The 23,489-nt window shown below is 45.1% G+C and overlaps 1 protein-coding gene across 1 annotated transcript in view; it reads right to left on the bottom strand.

The window, feature by feature from the left end:
* The window catches only part of LOC138515171 (broad substrate specificity ATP-binding cassette transporter ABCG2-like), an 861,659-nt gene that overhangs the window by 11,850 nt on the left and 826,320 nt on the right, over positions 1-23,489 (bottom strand). Inside the window, exon 14 of the mRNA XM_069630157.1 lies at positions 1,339-1,408. Within this exon, the coding sequence (XP_069486258.1) occupies positions 1,339-1,408 (70 nt within the window). The remainder of the gene's footprint in view (positions 1-1,338; positions 1,409-23,489) is intronic.

Genomic DNA, 23,489 nt, shown 5'->3' on the forward strand with positions numbered 1-23,489 from the left:
TAAGTAGTATGCAGACTCCTGCAAGGCCTCAATTCTAAAATATTATAGCTTTGCACAAAGTTCCAGGCCGCGCAATGCTCAGAAGGTAGCCCAGATACCAAGGTCAGTGTGCAAAAAGCAGTTCTGCCTAAGAGTTGAAACCGCACCAGATAACGTTTCCTAGGGCACAGCGTGCAATTATTACGTTAATTTGTTTCTATGGGCAGCAGTGAGAAAACAGACACATCTCTGAATGCCAGTAGTTGCTGTGCCAATATCCCATAACAAATTTACATATAGTGCCGCAAGTGGCCACCAAATAAAGGCACACACACACAAACATATATATATATATATATATACACATATACACACATATATACATACATACATACATACATGTATCCAACTAATGAGCGAAAATTGGTTTTAGCACAGTGGCCCATCATCATGTGGTTGGAACAGTGACCATTTATTTTAGGCCCAAACAGATAGCTGACGTGCTAGGCTAATTGTGTCTCTAGGAAGGGGGATGGCATGTCAAGGCCACGTGCATGTCTGGAAGCGAGAAGCTAGGCAAAGGAACAAGATGGGAGTAACTTTCAAGGGCCGCTCACAGTGGTTCGCCTATCTCTCCTTTCTCCAACACGTACCTTGGCACTACATAACAAGCCCAAGGCTGGGTGATCAAACAATTAACCAATCAGTACCCTCTTCACCTTATCGACTAGTGTAGTAGAATGCCAACCAATGGCAAGTTAGATTGGAATGTATAATTTTTAGAAGTATGAACCTAAGAGGAGTTATTATTTGTGAAAGAACCAATAGTAGAAGTTTTACATATAGATTACTATATGTTCTATGCACCACTAACAAACTGAATAAGCAAATAGTTTTTAATGATGATTACTAACCATGACATCAGTTGTGACTTTTTGTAATTCAAAACCTTGCTGTTTCTAATGCCATTTTGAGATTGTCTTTTGTACCTTCTCCCGGACGCTTGTATCTGAAAAAAGCTGGGTTTTCTCATGCACTTAGAGTTGCTCGGTTATTGAGTGTTTCTCTTTATTGGTGTACTCAGGCCTATCATAACACAGCAAAATTATTGGGTGCGACAGAAGCTTGGATTGATGCTGCCAGTACCAGGCCTGTTCTGATTTACACTTCCTTGTGGCACTGCTAACCTTGTAATGTTTGTGAATAGTGCTACTGCAGATAGGTCTACAAAACAGTAGAACACTGCCATTGGACATTGCAAACTTAAATACGGAGACAATAGATTCAGTGTCAAAAATACACACCCATTGTTTTGGCTATCTGCACTGCAATTTCCATGTTCACCTCCCAGGATGATACTTGTACTAGTGCTGTTGATGGTAAGGCTGTTGCAAAATATCATTCCAGTGAATTCATTCACCTGAAGAGCCTTGCCGGAAAAGAAACAAATTAATGTAATCAGTCAAGCATGGTAGCATATTCATTTTACTATAACAATTCAAAACCAGAATTAGAAGTTGAATTTGGCAACCTGCATGCATTCCCTGAAACAAAAATACCAATCATTGTGTAAAATAAGTCATGTAGGACAAGTTGACTTGCTGAAGTGGTCCTCTGATATTTACCTTTGGTATTTACTAGAGCAGACTCAGTCGTAGATCCTAGAAGTGTTGTAAAATCATCTCAGAGACTGTAGCACTGCTTTATTAGAGAACTGGATGACTGCTGACCTCCCTGAAAATGGCAGCAAGGTGCATCTTTTTAGCATAGCCAATCCAGATAACAAACTGTATGAAAGAGTTGACCCCCTCAGGATTGCTGTGTGAGAATGAATGGTCAGTATATTTGCCACCAGAAGATCAAGACATCAGTAAACTCACAGTTATATGATCCAACAATCTCACGTACAATTCAACATTGTCTGGCATCTATCTCAATGAGAGAAATACTAGAAAATTATTGTAAAATGACAGACCATTACTTTAAATATATTCCAGAGTTAATGAAATGATGCCTTCTATTAACCGTCAAAACAGGAAAATCATCCAACGTCCAGAAACTGCCTCTGAATGCAGAGAGCTGAAACACCCAAACAGAGGCTGACGGTTTCCAGACAGCAGGGACGGTGTCAGGGCCTTTCAAATTAAAGAGTCCTTGAACCTCAGGAGGGTCACCAGAAACTGCCTCCATGTTGCCAGTCAGCAATATATTTATTTCTCTATTTTCATTCTGGGGCGGTTTGTAGCACTCACATTACAAGCTGCGTTTTATGTACCCCTTCCAGTTGTCACTTCCCACGGGATATACAGAAGTTTTATCACTGCATTGCCTTCTAACAATGGAGTTTATAGCTCTTCTATGGGAATTTAGTGTTTAAGTCACCATTGTATGGTGTCAGGTAATATTATCGCCACCAAAAATATCGCCGTACATATGGTCGTCGGGAACGGCCATAGGCGATATTTTTGGTGGGGATAATTTATGGGGTAAATGGATGGGGGGGTTGCGGGGGTGTCCCACGCTCCCTTTTAAAATATATGGGGGTTGCGGGGGTGTCCCCCGCAGGTTCCATGGGGTAATATCGCTGCAAAAATATGGCAAAAATTTTGTATGGCGATATTTTTGCGGTGATATTTTCACATGGAACCCATTGTATGCATTCCTCGGGTGCCTCAGACTGTTTATGCTCTAAGCAGGGGGCCCCTGACCATCATTTGAAATGGGCCCCCACACATATTCAGCTGGGGCTTCCGGACGGAGAGGAGAAATGGGAATGAAGTTGCAGACATTTTTGCACACACACTCAAAATAGAAGAATGACCTCCAATGATAATGTTATAGGATTATTGACTACATACTAGAGCGGGAGCTGGACCACTGAACTTCTGGTGCATCAGAGGATTGAATGATTGAGACCCAGGACTCAAGATTCTTGTAATTTCCAGTTACAACACATGCCTTGACTTGGCTGGAGGAGAGAAAACAGGAACATATAAGGTACCAACCACATGAGGCCTAGCAACTAAACAATGTATGTATGATGCATGTATTTCCAAACACAACCTAGAGCATGACCACTAGAGAAGAGATCATCGTAACGAACAATCATTAGGCACAGGATGGATGTCTGCCCACCCAGATGGCAGGAGGTTGACCCATTACAATCAGAAACCCAGGAGGTTTAAAGCATCAGGGGGAGGGAACTATATGATATAATTAAATTAAACCCACACAAAGCTGACACCAAGAGAACTCTACACTAGCAAGACCATTAAGGGGTGAGGTCACCTGCTGTAGGATGCAGAGGCAGGCAATATTATCTGTACACGAGTGCTACACCACCACACAAGGCGCAGGTAAGTCAACAAATGATTGACAAACAGAAATAGGGCCATACAGAATGCGCAAGAATGAGACAGATGAACCAGGGATACTACAGAGACACTGGGAAATCTGGGTCAATATTAAATGGAGGTCCTACTCAAGTCTAGCGAAGATAGGAAGACATGCTTATTGAACGACATTGGGTACTGAATGTGGCAAGACCCCTGATCCAACCAGAGATACGGAAAGGGTCGGAAGGAATAACAAAAAAAGGGTACAAAAGAGTGTTGTGGGTGGAATACAAAATTAATTAGCGGGCTACTGCCATACCACTCAAGAAAAGGATGAAAATGTTTACAACAACCTTAACATCTGCTTAGCTGTGCATTAACTAAAGGATACATGGCATAATAGAGGGTGCACAGGGGAAGCTGAACATGGAGGACTTTATAACGCACTTTCTGGTGGACGGAGATGTAAAGGGGAGGATTCTATTGTATTTATTAAAGATCAAGAGTGTTATTTCAAACAGAAGCGACTTTCAAAGTGAACAATAACAAAAATGAGAGGAAGTGATAGGTTAATGGGCATTTACAAAGAGCAAATGTTGGATATGAGTTGGACCAGTTGAAGAAAGGATAATAGTTTTAACATATACCAACGACAGGATGGTAGAAACAACACATAAATATTATAATATTAACAGTCTGAGGATAGTATTTACACCATTACAATTTACAGAGAGTAGTCCAGACAGCCAAAATTGAGAGGTGGGTTGGCCAGTCAGTGAGAATGTGAAGGTGGGTGGGTAAGATGGCTCCTCCCTTCATTAAAAGATGAAGCCTTATTCTTGAATTGAAGTGTTTCACTGTTGGGCTCTCACTGATAACCGGGGCGAGTAGGCAGCGTGAGTGAGAGCCGGAGGAGGCACAGGGCAGGCTGGGGACTGAGCAGTTACAGAGGGGTGAGGAGATAAAGTCAGCTAGATAATGGGGAAAAGACCATGGGTGGATTCAAAGAGAAGTAGAAGGAACATAAAGCGAAGAAGATTTTCCATAGGGGGCCATCCAGCTTGGGCAAAGTGAGAAGAAGTAGGGGAATATCTGGCAAGGTTGAAGAGGGGCTTGGTGCAAAGTAGGGAACTTTGTTGAAGGAAGACATAGAGCAAAGGGGAAGACCATGAACAAGACTTGCAGGGTAGTCCAGCTTGCTGACAACTAAAGTAGAGATTAGAGTTTTTCTGACTGATGTATGAGGTTTAGGAGTATTTTCTCAATGTTTAGGAGGTTGGGGCTGGCTGCAGTGGCAGTGGCAATGATGAACTGGAAGTGTTACGAGCAACTAGCAAAAAGAACCCCAAGGTTACAAGCAATCAGTGAGGGGTTGAGGATGAGGGGAAAAGATAGGAGAAGAAAGATTGGGGTTGGTATTGAAGGCTGTGACTAAGATAACTTCCATGTTTGAAGATTTGAGCATCTGTCAAATGGTGGTTAGGCAGTTAGCTATGCATTCAGAGACTGCAGGTGTGAAGAAGAAGAGAGGATCGGAGTATTAGCAGCAAAGAGGTGATAGTTAAAGCCAAAGGAGGAAATTAGTTTTCCAAAAGAGCAGGCGTAAAAGGTAAACATGAGTGGGCCAAATATAGAAGAAGGCTAGTGGGAGGGGCTGCGATACAAACTGAAGAAGGTTATGGGGAGACAAGCTGTATCTAGTTCCAGCGGCAGTTTTGTGTAATTTCCACAAAGTGAATTACTTTGTGGTAATTTACTTAGTAAAATGACTTTGACAGTTTACTTCAAAATGTATTTCTTTATGGGGGGACACCCACAACCCCCCCTTCACTATAACCCTTATCCCAAACCCCTGCCCACTGCCCCTTTGACCCATAAAAAATACATGTCAAAGTAAACTGCTGAAGTAATTTCAATGAAGTAAATGACCACGTAGTAATTTACTTCATGGAAACAATGTGAGACCCAAGAGGCATAAGGGGATGGTGGTGGGAGAAGCCACAGGAAGTTGTATCTGGGGAAAGACTTGCATACCAATAGAAGAGAAACCCATATAATGAGAGACAGAGAGAGAGAGAGAAGCACAATAAAAGACTGTGACAATAGAGAGTCAGCTATTTGACAATGGAAGATAAGACTAATGTCTGATGAAGAATGAGCGGACAGTGAATGACTTGCTGCAGAGAGGAGTGGTGTGTTGCTCCTTACCAACTAACACACAGGGATTTTACTCAAATACACATTACCTCAAACAGCGGGTATGTGTCCTTTCTGTTATCAGAGAAACACTATAACACACAAAACAGAGTAAGGAAATGAAGCTTCAACGGAGCTACTTATTATATTGTGCAGTTAATGCTACCACCATGTCCCTGTCTAAGGGTCTTGATTCTAGTGACCGACTAGCTGACTTCTAGACTCCTCCTCACCAATTTGTCATATTTATTTACCTAAGGGATGATGGCAAAGTCCCTCTCTTCTCTTATCACTATTCTTGTGATCTCAGGCTCAAGGCTCACCACACAAATCCCAGTCACCTCTATCTCCTCAGGGCCTCAGGGCCTGTTACACCCTCTCTTCCAAACTTCTTTTTCTGATAGTCCTCTTGCTTAATTAGCTCAATGGCTCAATGGCTTATCCTTCTCACCTCTCTACCAACTCGCTCCACCCGGGGTTATCTCCAATGTTCTCCTTCTCAATAACCTCAAGTGGCTATTATGGTTCACTGGGCCCTTTTTCCCAACCTTCCTTCACTTCCTGGGTCCCCTTAGGGTCACTTGTCAGCTCATCTCACCCCTTGAGGGCGCCTACAATCTTGACCACCCGATTTCTCCCCCATTCCTCTTTATTTCGATCCAACCTCCTCTTTTTTCTGCATAGATGTAAAGACACCGGAGGGGGTTCTGTACGTCCGCTCTCTATATGGTAGAGGATAGGCACAGAGGACCCCTGACAAGATTCTCTATTACGTTAGCAATGGACGAGCAATCAAGGCCTAGCTTCTCAGGAGGTGATGCAGGCTGGTTCTTAAGTACAGTGTAGTCCCCAAGCACCAACAAAGGAATGTCCGCACACTGTATTAGTTAAAACACAGTCTTTATATAATTAATATTCTAATGGTTATGTACAATATCACGGTAACTCACTTTGTACTCGGTTATCTATAATGGCAAATATACAGTTTCTACGTGGTACCACAATTACTATTAGATCTCTTTAAAGTGCATCAACTGTACGGTTAAATGTCACACAAATCAGTTCGGAAAGGAAACCAACAATAGATATAAGAGGAAAGCAGTTTGGTAGAACAATAGGCAGAATATTGGCCCCGATACCTAGACACAGTTCTGTGTGGAGATCCCCCCACCTGGGCAACTTGTAGAATAAAGATATCACAAGCCCAGTCCATATATGGTTCACAAGAGACTTCCCAATAGTTCTGCAACCCCAAAGTACCTGGCGTTGTAGCGTTCCTCGTCGGGGAATCGACAGCCTTTCTTGAGTGTCCTCCCTTTAAGGCAGGAGTCACGTGTCGTTGAACATCTGACGGAGAACAGGGTGAGCTTTGATGGTGAAGTGGCAGCTTCGTTCCTAGCGGTGCTCGTCGACGGGGAAGAGTAAACGTCCTGCAAGGAAGAGGCGTATGGGGCACCTCTGTCAGGAATCAGGGTTGGCACAGGCGTGGAGTGCTAAAATACGCCTATTGAGACATTATGTGCTGGAAGGACAAGGAAACTTCAGTTCCCAGCATCCTTTGTGTTATTTTGTAGTTTGGCCTGTGCGCGCCTTGCCAGCTGTACTGCATCAAGAATCAAGGCAGCTTAAAGGCAGGCAACGGCGGTGGGCAGGTGTGGTTTATTGTTGATTTGGAGCAGGAGGCAGGCTGCCGCGTTCGGCAACAGGAGGAAGGCGTCCGCGTGCGACGAAACAAGATGCATGGGAGAAACATTTGATCGCACGCGTTCACGGTGCGATAGGAGCAGGAGGGGCGCTGAGTAGCCGGCAGAGACAACGCTTGCTGTTCTTCGTCTGGGAAGTCCCACGGGGCTCCCCAGACTCAAGATAAATACTTGTGGGGGCAATATATTTCCTGAACTGCTTAGAATGATTTATCGCTGTTTCAATATTTGTCTGGGAAGTCCTGCGTGCTACCCAGACCTGAGATAAGTAACGCCCTAATCTCTTTGAATTCAATCGGTGTGCAAAAACTAAAGTGTGTTGGTTACTCGTATAATTCAAGAACTTTGCCAATCTTGTGTGGGTTAATGCAGGAAGTACTGCATATGGACAACGACATTTCACTAGTGCCATGAACTAAAGGAAATGCATTTATGTTGTATGTTGCTAACGCTGCCCGAAGGGCCATGTGTATTGTCTAATCATTTTGGGAAGCTTTCCCTTATGTGTGGTCATATTGCTTGCTTATGTGTTGTATGAAAATGATATTTCAGAGCAGGGTACAGTACACGTATTAAGGTGTGCTATTCAGGAATCAGGTATATGTTAATAGTGCAGGTGATATTTCTGTTCATTCTATGTGAGTTAGAGTAGGGTTTTTTCCTGGTGTTACCCCAGTCCCATCCACCTTAGGAGTTTCCTTATCCTCTTTCCTGTGTTCCTAAATTCCCCTCCCTATCCACAACCTCTCCCTAACCCCTCTTCCCCCCATTGGCTGCCATGTGGCAACCTGTTTCCTAACTCAGGCGCCTGTGCCAACCACGGTGGGAGGGTCAAGTTCATTCGGCTTCCGTGGTTCAGGGGAGAGTGTCGATCTCTCTTCCTTCCAGTTAGTGTGATTGTGACAACCTCGATGTCGATAGTTCTGGATCGCAAAGAGTTTGAAGAACTGTGGCCCAGCAAGGCCCACCAAGGGCGTTGAGTCATCGGCGTCTCTGTGGTCTTTGGGTGGCGGGAAGCCCACCGGGGGATGCTCCTCGGTGTGTCGACGGCCTGGCCTTCTCCAGCGGGATCAGACGGGCGATGATGCAGACGAGAGCATCCTGGAATCAAGAGTTCTTAGGCAACGGGAGCACGGCGGCTCCGGTCAGCGACAGCGGTTGTCGACAGTGGCGGACAACAGTCCGGGCGCTTCTCCTTGGGATTCCGCGGCAGTCCCCGTCTCGGGTCGGCAGCATGCTGAAGGTCTGTCTACCAGGGAGCTTTGGCAAAGATCAGCTGGTGCACGATGGTCCCTCGTAGCTTGGGAAGAGGGTGTCTTACCAGGTCCTCTCCGGGTCAGTCCTTGGAGACAAAGCACCTTTCAGATTGATGAAGAAGAGCAACAGCAGGTCTTCTCTTCCAGCAGGGCTTCAAGGTCAAGCTTCAGTTTCACTCAAGTTACTCTTCGTAGGTTGGACTTCAGCTGAAAACTTCTGAACACGATTCCTAGCAGTGAGAGGTCCCCAGATATACTGTTAATCTCCCATTCATTCCGCTGGGTCACTCTTGAGCATCCAATCACTACGAAGGGCATTCAGCAGTCTGTCAGCCAATCAGGCATACGGTGCATTCAGGCCCTTCTTCTCCATCCAAACACTCATAACACAGAATGTGGATTCGGACAAGTACCACGCCATTCAACACTACACACTGCACTCATACCGGTTTCGGGCAGGGCTATCTCAGTCATTGTGTCAAACACTAGATACCAGACATCCACAACAAGAGGTGCATATTCGTCACACACTCCATTCACCCAGGTCCCACCCACAGGCGTACCCACAACATACGGTCGTTGGGAAGGCTCTAGCCAGTCTGGTCAGCACTTCCCCCACACTACCATATATGGAGCTTCCACCCAACAGCCAGTCAGGGGGAAGGGACAGAGTCAGGGCTTCCCGGGACGTCGGGAAGATCAAGGTAACAGGCGATGGAAGGCAAGAGGCCACCGGGGCCGTCTTGCCTCCATCAGGAATCTACCAATTCCAATGACAGGGCCTGGGCATCCCAAAATGGAGGACACTTAGGGCACCAGGCAATTCAGCACGGAGCTGCCACCAGCCCATACCCTTCTCTGTGGGCCACACACAGGTGCCCAAACACATACACTAGGGGCACAGGGTTGTACCCCCACCCATGGGTGCCATAATGGTATCCCATGGATCTGTTCACCAAAACCAAAAGAGAGAGCTGCACCGTCCCACATGAACTCCTGCATGGAAAACACAACAGAACACACAATAAAAGGCAGTAAAGGACGAGGATACGGAGGCCCTGTCCCTCCAATGCATTTCCAGCATCAGACTCCAGTGTCTCTGCAACCCTCACTCCCCCACTTCACTTGACGTCACTGGCAACCACCTCACCAAGCCTTTCCTCCTTTCTTCCACTCGCTGTTCCTCCTCTTCACTCGGCTTGATGTTCCCTTTCCTCCTCTCTCCATCCTCACTTCTCCTACTGATGTATCTCCTCCTCTCATTTTCTCTTTGTTCTTTTCCCTCCCTCCATTCTTTTGCCAAAGAACCTTCTTGCCACCTTTACAATCCTTTCACCTTTCTTCTCCAGGTATTCTAGAAGCTTCTACCTAGCCTCCTTCAACCACACCTCTCTCTCAGTCTCCACCTACTTTCTTCCTTAACCATCACCAAATGTCCTCCTGCTCCTTCTCCAAGTGACTGAGCAGCCTACTGCTTTTATCAGGACATAGCTCCTCACCCCGACCATTTTCCTCTTGTGCCATTGAGGGTGAGTCATAATTGGTGTGTGAGCATGACTGGTTATCTATTATAGTTTTACATGTTGTAGTGGTGTAAGGCGCAGGTCCTTTGCAGGTCCACTTCCAGCCACCACTTTGGATTTGGCATTTGTAACATGCAAACCAGTGAACAGTCAGCTTTGAAATTGTTTGTTTTCTTCAGTGGACTATGGTGCTTGTGCTGTGCTGCCAGATTCGCACAAAAGTGCATTCGAGGTGTCAAAGGATACATTAGGACCGAAGCTCTCTCTTGCAATGTATCTTTATGTGAAGGCCTGCTATTCTTAGAGCATACAGCAGCACGTTTTTGCATGTTGGGCATGAGTGAGTCTCTTAAAGGGACAGTGAATTGCAAATCATGCTTTCATGATTCCCTTCCAGATCAACGCTGAGTGGTTGGGTCTGACCACCAGATCCCACCATCCCCCAAGCAACCTCTGGGACCAGCATAACGCTGGGAGTGTTTTAACCTGGATGCCTTTGCCACTCAATGCATTACCCCAAAACAAAGACAGGGGACTTCTTAAAAGGATGTTGCACTAAAAGGTGGACTGTGCATGTTGGATGAATGCAACATTCTATCCCTGGAGCAACAGATTACAATTGAGGACTTTGAAAAAAGCCCAAGTACATATGGTGTACAAAGACATGGCAAGAAAACTATACCAAGATATTAAAGGGAAACTTATGGGTAACGCAGAGTGTTTCTTGATGCAGGAAAACACTTTCAGCTTGCTAAAGTAGAGTTCTCTACAGACAGTGTAAGTTTGGTTCAGGATAGGATATGAACCGTGTACAAAGTATCATTCCTGACCAATAACACCCTTTTAAAGGTCTTACGTCTTGGGAGGCAGACACGAAAATGACCTGGAAATCAAAAGGTATCGACATGGCAACACATATGTCATTGCACCATTTGGAACTAGCTTCAATTCTCTGGAAACAACATTTTGACAATTTTGATGGTTTTTGGCCTCTTTGATCACACGGTAAATGTCACCATTCCAATCCTATCATGCCCGTACCCCATCACATGGCACTGCAGATATGGCACTCTGAGGGACAGTCCACACTCCCTGTCGTGTCTGCATCACTCAACTTTCACAGAGTGCACTCATGGATCTGTCACTACTTTTTTGCCTTTTCCATGGTCACATCCTGCTTTGCGAGGGGACCCTTTGCATCATTTGAGGACCCTGCGTACAAAACGATGCTCGCTGTGCCTACAACACACAGTACTGCCTGCAAGTATGGAAGCCATCTAGAGCACTGTGACTGGCTCCCAGATAAACATGTCACACACTGATTTCCTTATTCAGTCTCCAGGGCACCCAGCAAGGGCATCTACAGAGCCAAAAGCAGCTCCCAGTTTGGGAATGTTGGCCCTGAAAAGGGGTTAGGGCCAGAACACTCAAGCCAGCACTTTACCAAGCTCACCCTTTTCTTTACGTTTGCATCCATGCAAAGAGATCCCTCAAATCAATTGGCTGTCCATTCACCACACCACAGAGCTTCTTTTATGTACAAGGACCAAGGAACATTGCTGTTTTGAGTCTGTTAACTGTCATTTGGTTACCAATAGGCAAATTCTACTGAATACAGAATTTACAGCTGCTTCTTCTCAGCCAGCCATCCACCCATTCCCTTTCTGCGTATGTACGTATGTACGTACCATTCCTCTCTCTTGTGCTGCACCATTTCTTCATTCACTTGTCTATTTCTTCTACCCTTCATCATGCATCTTGATTTCACTCCATTCCTCCTTGTACTCACTCTTCTCCTTCTCTTCTTTCATAGCCTTCAACCTCAACTTGGTGCAACCGCTGCCATCAGTATCTGGCCTCCCCATCGTCCTCCTTGCCCTCTGCACCTGCACTCCTCAAATAAGACACTTCTGTGGTCCCCGGATCTCCTACCTCATCTCTCCCCCTCGTCTACCGCAGAACACCTGCTCCTCTCCCCCACCTCCTTCCACTCTTTCATTTAGCCTCGGGAATGCACCTTCCCTCTACAACAAGACTTCTTACATCACTGCCAACTTTGACTCTTAACCCTCCTCTTAACCTTTTCAACTTTTATTTCTTGCTATCACAGAGTCACTTCCTACTAACATCCCTATTGTCATGTTGGGGGACTTTACCCATCCCAGGTCCTCTGCAGCCACCTGCCTTGAACTTAAATCCCTTCTATCTGAACACTCCTCTACTCCCTCCGCAACCAGCCCACCTACTCTGGTGGGAACTTTTTTGACCTGGTCTTTCTCTTTAATTCACTCTCTTCCACTGGCCTCTCTATTGACCCCTCTCCCTTGATCACTCCATTATTCACTTTAACATTGCAGTCCCTCCACTTTCTATTCCTCCTCTCCCCTCTTCAATGACTAAGTGGAAATCTCTCTCGACCACTACCGTGATAATATGAGGACCTCTCTCCTTTTATCTTTCCCTTATTCATGCCTCTTCCATTGACAGTGCTTTCTGTGGCTTTCACTATGCATTTATTACTCCATTTGTCCAACACTATCTGTCAGTCTAGAAATACGGATACCTCTACTTTGAGACCGCAAATGCATTTTGGTGGCCGTGGGCCAACCGTCTCATGCACGATACGACAGAATATAGGTTTTCGAGTTTGCCAATGAACGACCATTTTGATGTAACAAGAATCGCCATTTTGTTTTCTAACCATTGCTCATTGCTTTCTGTTCCTATTGCTTCGCAGTATATTTTCCGCTTACACTGCTCGACTGTGGAACATTGTTGTCTGTATGTGAAAAGGACAAGGCCGCAGGGCCGTGAGGATAACAAGAGTTTGCTGAAACACAAACGTAGGCAGCGCCAGGAAGAATTCCCGGCTCCCTCCTTAATGTAGCCTTGAAGCAGAGCTGCAGGGCATTTAATCATTTCACAGCTGCCAGCCAGTCTCGTTATATGGTAGAATATGTTAGAATAATACCGCTAAAGGCTTGAATTATGCTTTTCTAACGGCCCCCCTTTGCTGAGCCCGCTAGAGCATGTCGGCTCCCAGGACGCGAATATCACCTGATAGATAGCAAGGTCCGGAATGCAACTCCCCCCGTATGTAGTTCGCTTCCAAGAACAGAAGTGCCGTGTTCTATTCAATAACCGAAAGATGCCTTCGCACTCACAAATTGCAAATTGTTACTAGAATAGATGTTTGAAGGTGTCATAGTCGTCGGAGATGTCCATCATCACACCAAGTTCAAAGAAACCCAATAAAGGGGGGTGTTAAACATGTCATAGCTGATTGTTTGATATGCATTTTGTATGTATGTAACTGATGTACGTAATTCACTCTTTTGCGTTCCTCGAGGTCTAGAGATACATGTTGCGGGGCGTGAGACCGAGTTGGCCAACTGAGACTTTTGCTTTGCAATAAAACCCTAGCTTTGGGAATACAACCTCATGTCTGGCGTCTCTATCGTGTCTGGTGACCCGCCTTGTTTCCATAGACGTCAGGGTCCCCTAGGGGCCCCTTTCATATCCTGCTCGCACATTCACACCTTCCCATCCCCGTCCTTGGATCGCATCTAAAATTGAGAACTGCAAAACAAACACGTGCTGTGACCTTTGATGCTGGTGCAAATTAAGGACACATTCCTTACTCCTAGCCTACAATGATTGCCTTGATGTCCTAACCTCTGCACTGAACTCTGCCAAATCCTCCTACTTCACAAACCTAATCTCCTCCCTTCACAATCACCCCCTCAAACATTAATCTTTCCTTCAATCTTGGCTCACCCCTCCCATGCCAATATCCGTTGCCTCCTCCATTTCTGCTAATGACTTTGCTCACTACTTTCCCTCTAATATCTTTAGCATTTGGCTTACAGCCCTCCTCTGTCTCCCTCCCCACCCCTCCATCCGCCGCATTTCACTGCTACCTCTTGTGCGCGCAACTGCTTCTCCCCTACCTTTCGTATTGAATTAGCACACATCCTTCACAGTTCTCCTATCAACCCTTTTGCTCCCCAAGTGGTCAAAAATGTAGTCTCACTCACTTGCCCAAAGCTCTCTGAACTTGTTTACTCTCTAGTTCAGCTGTACTCTTCCCTGCCACCTTCAAATCTGCAACTGTCTTACTCCTACTGAAAAGACCTCTGCTGACACAAACATCCCAGCAAACTATCACCCAGTTTCTATCCAACCCCATTATTTGAAAGTCATTGAGCGGGTGGTCTTTGTTCGGATCACTAAGTACCTTGGGGATAATGGCCTTGGAGAGCCACTTCAATCTGTGTTCTCGAGTACACACTCCACCGAGACTGCACTCATGCATGTCTCCAACTTTCTCTCTAAAGCTCACCACTCTAAACTCTCTTCTATAATCATCTTTTTTGACCTTTCTGTTGCTTTTGACACTCTCGATCACTCCTACTTTCTCCTCCTCACTCTCCATGACATTGGGTTTCACAGATCTGCTCTTGCCTGCATTGCCTCCTATCTGGAAGGTCGATTCTTTAAAATATCTTGGAACTTGCAAACCTCTGACTTCAGCCCGCTCCCTGTTGGCATCCACAAATGATCAATCCTCGGACCTCAGCTCTTTATCCTCTATACCTCTGCCCTAGAAAGACTGATATCATCATTTGGCTTTCACTATCACCTTTTTGCTGTTGACATTCGAATATTTTTCTCTTTTCCCTTCTTCACCCCAGCCATGTCTGTACAGATTGCAAACTGGCTCACTGCAATTCGTCACTGGAGGACTCTTTGCTGCCTCATTCAGAACTCTTCAAAAATGGAAGTCATCTTTCCACCAGCTTCCAATGCTATGCCTCCCATCCTCTCTCCTATCTCTTTCATGCCTGACCTTCTTGCTCCCTCTCCCCAAGCTTACAATATCGCAGTCCTCTTTATTAGCGACCTACGACTGCAACAATTCAGAGCTACCACTACATCTGCTGCTTGTATTAACCTCCTCAAAATCCAGAAAATTCCTCCTTTTCTTACTAACCACTCTACAAAAACTCTAATTTTCACTCTTGTGCTCAGCAAACTGGACTACTACTCAACCTTACTACTTGGCCTTACTCTGTACTCCTCTCTCTAGACAAAGTCCTCATATTAGCTACCTGCAGTCTTTACAACCTACCTAGATCAACCCCCACTTCTACGCAGTGATAGCATGCTGTTTGGCTTTCCATGCACATACACATTCTTTTCAAGTTCCTTGTCCTAGTCTACAAAGCTATCCATGGTCTTACTCTGCACTACCTGTCTGATTGTATCTCAGTTTACTCTCCTTCTTGTTCCCTCTGATCCTCCTCTGCACTCAACTTCACTGTCCCATAACCTCCTTGTGCCCCCTCTCGCTTCCACTCTTTCTCCCTACTCATCCTGTTCCATTGGAACCCGCTGCCTATATCAATCAAAGCCAGCCCGACTGTGGATCTCTTAAAAGCTTGGCTTGAACTTCAGTAAAGAGGAAACTCTGCCTACCCTCTCGCCCATCCTCCCTACCTGTCCCCACTACTTCTAGGGATGCTTAATAATATAATCTTAAATACTTAATTAATACTCCACTTTAGTTTGAAGAACTTGCCAGCCTAGGTTAATATTATTTTTGTATGTCACTTGCTTTTTTATATATACATTTTGTTTCTGTTTGTTTTGTTTTGTCCCTGCTATATGTCCTCATGTTTTACACCCTCATAAACTGGCTCATTACTTGTTCTCACCTTTCTGCTATTGTCACAGGTACCCTTTGTGGGAATTCTTCCGCCACCTGTAAATGTGCTATTGTAGGTCATGGCTGATCAAAATTGACATCACTGTTCTTCAAATAAATATAAATACAAATAGTGATAACTAGGCGGGTAATCCCACATTTCTCTGTCTTGGGACTGAAGGTTTTTGGTAACACCTAACAGACAAACAAGCCTTCATACTTCAATAGCATGCTGGAACACAACTCAAGCCCATCCTTTAAATGCTTGCTGTCAAACTTCAGTACTTCTCTAAAGTACTCAAAATAGCCATCACAGATTTTACGCTTGCTCCTAGCAGCATTTTGCCTTATCCCTTTTCCTGATCAGTGGTATGCTGATCACATTTTCTATGATTGAAACACATTGTGTATAGGTGCTATATAAATAAACAATAATTTCAATTCAATCTGATCACTTTTCAAGGACACTACAGGTATGCAAAGGATCACAATCTCCATTGCTGTCTTCCACCCCCTCTCTAAGCTACAGAAAACGTTTATATTGGGTTTACTCTGCTTCCCCATCATTCTCCCTCTCCTCTGATAACATTTTTAATTCTTATAAAGATTGAGGTCTGGATACACCTGGCCGGGGCACAGTACAGAACTATCTGGACCTTATTCATCATTGTTGGAACACTATGATGGGGACGGTGCAATATATAAAAAAAGATTAAAATAACGTGACATTTCCAAAGCCATGTCAAAGTAACACCTTAAGGTGGGCTTTATAAGATAAGATATATTGTTATGTGTAGACATGTTTTATTGAACCATTTGTTGGAAGTCCATTACCTTACATCAACAATAGTGTGTATTCAGTGAACAGGATCAATGACATTTCTAGCTAAAATGACTGACTTTATCCTGGATAATTTGGACACAACTTCCTTCTAATGTGGTGGCTTCTTAAAATGATGTCATTGGACCAAGCATATGCTTTAAATATGTTATCAATACAAGCTTTTGTCCAGTGTGAGAAGAAAGACACTGAAAGAGAGGGGTCATTTTGTGGGCTGTAAATTCATATTAACTTGTCCTCCATCAGAAACCAACTAATCTAAACCTGACACTTTAAACATACGTCATTCACTATAGCGAAGTTTGTGTTTTCATTCACCAGGAGAACGACTTGTCTCCTGGTATCTTCTAGCAGAAGACATTTCTTCAATGTCATATAAGAAGGGGCCAGGAGAATAACTCCCTACTCCTGGTCCTTCTATAAAGGTTCTCCACAGTGTTTTTTAAGCATTTTTGTAGAAACCTTAGATTAGTCTCTTCAACTCATTCCAGGAAGTAGGAAAACTCATAGCATTTTGTGGCTTCCAGTTACCACCCTGATGAGGGAGATGGCTCTTGACACACTCTGCTTGGGCAGTGGTGCTTGGCTGACCACTGCGACAAGGGATATGATTCCTTTCACACTCTGCTTCAGCAGAGAGCATGACTTCCAAAGCACTCTCCTTGAGCAGTGGTATTGGACTAACCACTGAAACGAGGGAGTGGACTCCTGATGCACAATGCTTGAGCAGTGGTATTGGACTGACCACTGTGGCGAGGGAGATGACTCCCAATGCACAATGCTTGAGCAGTGGCATTGGACTGACCACTGCTATGAGGGAGATGACTCCAGATATTCCTGATGCACTCTGGCTTTGGCTTCCAGGACCCCTCATGGTCTTCCCACCGTTCCCATTACGTTGTTCTCTGTCGGCACATAGCTCCGGTTCTTCCTGTGGTCGCGGGTTCCTTCTTCTGCAATATCCGACACCTGCGCGGCTCTGCAGCAGACTGCAGCTGGTGGCTCGCACTGTTTCCAGACCTCATGGTCCACCTTCCTGTGGTCATGCACCACCTTGATTGCCTTTTCCTTTGGGTGAGCCAGCTCCTGAAATGTTCTGGTAGTGTCCCACTCTCTTCACCCTTCACCTGGAGGAACAGCTTCTCCACATATGGTCCTCCCGGTTTGAATCTACCAGGCAGGACTTGTGTGCTGCTTGCTGGCTTTTGCAATGAGAAATCTTGGCTTCACTTCCACTTCTTCTTCTTCCTGCTTCCTTTCAGTTAGTCATTCTTCTGCTTTTATCTTGCTGTATTGGGTCCTCCCCGCAGAACACTGAAATGCTAATTTCATGGAGTAATCATTGGGTTTCCTTTGGGGCCAACTTGTCACAGTACTCGAATGGTTTTTGCATATGGTTACTCTATTTGCTTCTTATGCTCCTCTTCGTCTCAGTATGTTTTGAATTTTTGACAGTCATAACCTTACAATAATACATGCTTTCACTATCAATGTTGGAAGAAAAGGGTGTCCATGAAGGTAGAGGGTTATGTGACATGGTTTTAGCGAGGCTTATCCGCAGGTGGATTTCCTTATCCACAGGAGGTGAGTCCCTAAGAGATCCTCCCACATATTCCCACCCCTTGGGGGATTATTGGGTAGCAGCCTCACCTCCTTAGCCTCATAGGAAAGGGCTCCGTGCTGGGGAGAAGAGACAAGACCTGGAGAATCGTTGCACAGGTTGCGCGTATTTTGCAGGTTAGCCTGGACATGGCAAACATTTTTAAATCTCTTGCTTAAGGTTATTCTGTTATTTACAAGGGACTGTTCTTCTCCTTTTTCATAGGTCAGCTTTGCCTCTGTGCTCCTTGTTTCACCAGGCCTGCTTTCACCATCTCCATCTCTTAGCTTCTCAACTTTGTTCAATCTCTCTCTTCTCCATAGTGTCTGTGAGTTTGCAATGGGGTGCATCTCACACTCCTACTTCTCGCCCTGGACTCCAGCAGTCAGCTTCCCATCTTGCCACTGTTCTAGCGGGACCTATCACATTTTTGCTAATACTCACTGCTTCATTCACAACATGTAAGAGCCTCCATACGTTCTTGTTCAGGTCCACAAACACTGCCCTTTAACTATAGCTTCCTCTCTGTCCACCCACAGCTAGACTGTGTCCGACTTTCTCCAGACTCCACCACCTTCTAATGACATCTACTTCCCTTATATTTAAATTCTCCCCTGGTTCCATGAGTGTGGTTACATGACAAAATTAATGACACAATGACCTTTCTTCTGACTGATGGGGCATTGGCTCAGAGGGCACTTGACTTTCTGCATGAAAATACCTCTTAAAAAAGAATTCAATTGGTGTGCTAGAGAGCCCAAAGCAAAAGGGTCACCTTTCTATAGGGCCCTTGATAACCCTGTGGCAGATTACATTAATCCTGTTACTTCCAGCAGCTCCTTGGGGATAAAGTGTAATTTAAGTATACCACAACCCAGCAAGGCACTGCACTGGAGTTTTGAACGGGTGTAAGGATTTGTGGCTAACCTGAAGGGGCGCTTGCTCTGCTGCGGCCTATGGAGAGGGTTCTGAGAGTGGCGTGCAAGGTAAGGGAACAGGTGCTGCGACCTAGCTCCAACAGGAAGAAACAGATTGGAGAAGTGGCCAGAACTATGGTTGAATGGAACCAGAACCTGATGGGGTGCAAACCATAGCTGAACTGACCCGAGGTGCATCCACAGCCGAGGCTCCCATTGATGCACCCTACATTGTCCAGTGCGGCCAGCTGGAGGAGAACTCCAGTTGTATAAGAATTGAAGTTGAATGGGTGTGGGTGGGTGGATTGGCCTGGTCTGCATGGCTGGCCACATCTCTTTCCCTCTGCCCCCCTGCCTTGAGGCTGCATTGGTGTGCTTCTGCAGGTAAGAATTTTGGTGGATATTCACAAAAGGCCACATTAACTACAAAAGTTACCTGTAGCCATGGCACATCAGGAGAGCACACAGTATAATGAGAGTGAGTGATCTTCAAGACAACAGCAGGATATAATTGTGAATGGCCCCTATACCATTGTTATCATACTACAAACATTGTAGAAATTAGTACCATTTGTATATATAATTGAATATGTGGTACATCTGCATAAATAAGGATTTTAAAAGTCACTGCAAATAACTAACACAAGACACCTCCCGAAACAATTGCCTTATTCATAATTGAAAGTGTTCTAAAAAATGGGTACGTCGGACAAAGATCAAGCTAAGGTATCCTTTCCAGATCTACATAAAAAACACAGTGAGTGTCAGTCTGGAAGCCATGGAATACCAGAAGGTCGTCAAGGTTTACGCCAAGATAATGCAAAAAGTCAAACAGACAGAGGATAAGAACTGAGCATATAAGAAATGTTCATGGATTTAAAAGCAAGAATAAACAATATTGATAGCAAATTAGTCTGACTTGTAAAGTTGAACTTCTGCAGTCGCAAACTGATGGGCATGGTACTAGGATTGGAGAACTAGAAAGCATGGTCTCTCAAGTTGAAGACATGTCTGAGACCTCGAAGAGGGAGGTCAAGCAGATGGCTAAAATACTTAAAATAATAGAAGCAAATATTTAAGACTTAAAAGGGTGTTTTAAATGCAATATCCTCTATACTTTGGGTATCTTAATCTTTCCCCATGGGTAATATAAATATATTTGTTGTGTCTTTGGTAGCCAAAGTGCTAGACATATTGAAACTGTCATCAGTTTTTATAGTACGAATAGCTTACCAATCTCCAACAGTGAAACCAATAACAGGAAGACTACCACGCCGTATCATTGTGAGGATATTTAACCGAGATGCCAATCTACGTAGAACATGAGAGAAAGGCACTCTATTGTACAAAAAGGATTCTATTGCCTTTTTTCGAGATTTCACAACCACTTTGCAAGCGGCCCAGAAATCCTTTCATGGAGTGAAGAAGACGCTACAGCTTAAACAAATCCAATATTTTATGATGTTGTCAGTAAGGTTAAGACTAACTGTCAAAGAAAAGACACACTTTTTTTCAAAACAATATGCTGCATATGTATTCCTCAATGGAACACCAGAAGGACCAGAAACAAATCAAATATTTTATGATGTTCTCAGCAAGGTTAATACTAACTTTCAAAGGAAAGACACACTTTTTTTCAAAACCATATGCTGCAAATGAATTCCTCAATGGAACACCAGAAGGACCAGGAAGACATAGAGAGCAGTCGGGGCTACAGGAGGGGGGATTTCCCCCAATAAGTGAAAAATAATGAAACAACTAATTTGTCTATTGCTGGGAAGTGATTTGGTTTGTTTTGGCAGACACACTGATCTGTTAGGTGGATGATTCTTGATTTCTGTGTCTTGCTGTTAGGGTTGCTGTGGGGGAACCTGGCGCAACCCAGTGTAGTCCACTGTTCTTATAATGAAGTGATAGTTTTAAGGGGTCCCAATGATTGTTGGGGGTTATCCGTGCGGGTGAGGGAGGTGGTTCATGGGGTATTAATGTTGTAGAGGTTTAAGTTATTTAGTAAAGAGGAATATTGGATATAAATATGAAAACATTGGCAATGATGAGTTCATCTGGTGGTAACGGTTCATTGCATGTAGTTAAAGGAGAAGAATGGGATGGAGGGAGGGAATCACCCCACGGGAAGATGTCTGTAATTTTGGAAAATATAGTTCCTCCACAATGTAGATGATAGCAGGGGTAAGAGCACAAACTCTGAAATTAAAATAATTAGATGGAATGCAGGTGGGCTCACACATCCCATAAAAGCAAGGAAAATTTGGAACTGCACAAAGCCAAAGTTGTGTTCTTTCAAGCAACACACCTCAGAAAGAAACAGAGGCAGGCTTTCTATTAATCCGGGCTGACATAGGTATTTTGAATCCTGTTGTTCTTATGCTAGAGGAGTAATTAATCACTCCTTGGGTTTAAGGCGGCAGAAAATGCTTCAGGATACAAAAGGTAGAACATTGACAGTATCAGGCAAATATAAAAGGAACGCAGTCACGCTTTCTAATAGTTATGCACTGAATTTTGACTCCCTGACTATTTTGAATCGGTTGGGAATAATCGTCAAAAAATGTATTGAGTCGAAAATAATCAGGGGAGCAGACTTCAATACCATTGTTAATACTGCCCTTGATAAAACAATAGGGGGAATGGCAGGACATACAGAGCAGCACAAAAGCTCTGATAAATGTGTGAGTTTTTTAAATTAGCAGATGCTTGAAGGTTACATAATCCCGGCGCAAAAGAGTCAGGGGGTAATTCATAGAATTTAGCACACAAGTGGCGCACGCGGTTGGCGCACAGTGTGCGCGTGCGAATCTCTGCGCCAGCTGCGTGCGCTAAAATCCATTTCCGCGCATAGCGTATTCATGGATTTTAGCTACCAAAACCAGCCGTGGCGCATAGTGGCGCAGCGACCCTGCAGCAGTACCAGTTACGCCCCCAAGAACGCCCCTCGCGCAGTGAAAAGCCTTCAAAATCCCCAATCCAGCGCAAAGGGCTGCGCTAACCCTGTACCAGCACGGCAAGCAGGGAACGTGTATTACTGGGGTTCGTGGGAAGTTTCACACGCGATTGGCCCTGTGCGAGTGGGGTACGTGTATTACTGGGGTTCGCGGGAAGTTTCACACGCGATTTGCCCTCTGCGAGTGGGGTACCTGTATTTCAGGGGTGCGCGGGAAGTTTCACATGCGAAGGGACTGTGCGAGTGGGGTACGTGTATTACTGGGGTTCGCGGGAAGTTTCACACGCGATTGGCCCTGTGCGAGTGGCGTACGTGTATTACTGGGGTTTGCGGGAAGTTTCACACGCGAAAGGGCCTGTGCGAGTGGGGTATGTGTATTTTGGGGGTGCGCGGGAAGTTTTACACGCAATTGGCCTGGGTATGTGTATTTCAGGGGTGCGCGGGAAGTTTTACACGCGATTGGCCTGGGTACGTGTATTTCAGGGGTGCGCGGGAAGTTTCACATGCAATTTCAGCAGGGTATGTGTATTTTAGGGGTGCGCAGGAAGTTTTACACGCGATTTCAGCAGGGTACATGTATTTCAGGGGTGCGCGGGAAGTTTTACACGCGATTTCAGCAGGGTACTTGTATTTCAGGGGTGCGCGGGAAGTTTCACGCGCAATTTCAGCAGGGTACGTGTATTTTAGGGGTGCGCGGGAAGTTTTACACGCAATTTCAGCAGGGTATGTGTATTTCAGGGGTGCGCGGGAAGTTTCACACGGGATTTTGCTGTCAGAGCAGGGAATACATATTTTGGGGGTGCGCGGGGAGTCCTACACGTGAATTCGCAGTGTGGGTCCTCCCAGGTGTCCCCCTCTACCCTCTCCATGGCCCCTGCAGGCAGCACACACCACAGGGGACTACCCTGCACCCCTGGTCATGTCCCCCAGCACCCCCACCCCCGCAGCATTGACAGGCACCTGCCAGCAGGCCCCGACACATGTCCCCCAGCACCCCCAGTCCCGCAGCATTGACAGGCACCTGCCAGCAGGCCCCGACACATGTCCCCCAGCACCCCCATCACCCCAGCATTGACAGGCACCTGCCAGCAGGCCCCGACACATGTCCCCCAGCCAACACGTCATCACAATCTAGATCCCTGGCTCTTATGGCCACCCAAATCCCACCCCATGCCACCCCAGTCCAAACACCCAACCAAGCTTTACATTCACTCCAAATTGAAATCCCCATTACATGATAGATCACAAATAAGCAGTATGCGCATGAGTACAAGTCTGTCTGACCCACACAATGGCAACACATGACTGAGAAAACCCACATTGTGACATGCATGAAACCAATGAGAGAAGATCACATATTGAAGTAAGAAACAAAAATGTATTCAAGTCAAAATGAAGGAAATGAAATCAAAACACACAATAATGCCAATAATAATCAAAATGCAGTATGTCCCAAAAAATGATAAATAA

This window comes from Ambystoma mexicanum, chromosome 6q, assembly GCF_040938575.1.
Source record: "Ambystoma mexicanum isolate Mex_15411 chromosome 6q, UKY_AmexF1_1, whole genome shotgun sequence".
Classification (NCBI taxonomy): Eukaryota; Metazoa; Chordata; class Amphibia; order Caudata; family Ambystomatidae; genus Ambystoma; species Ambystoma mexicanum.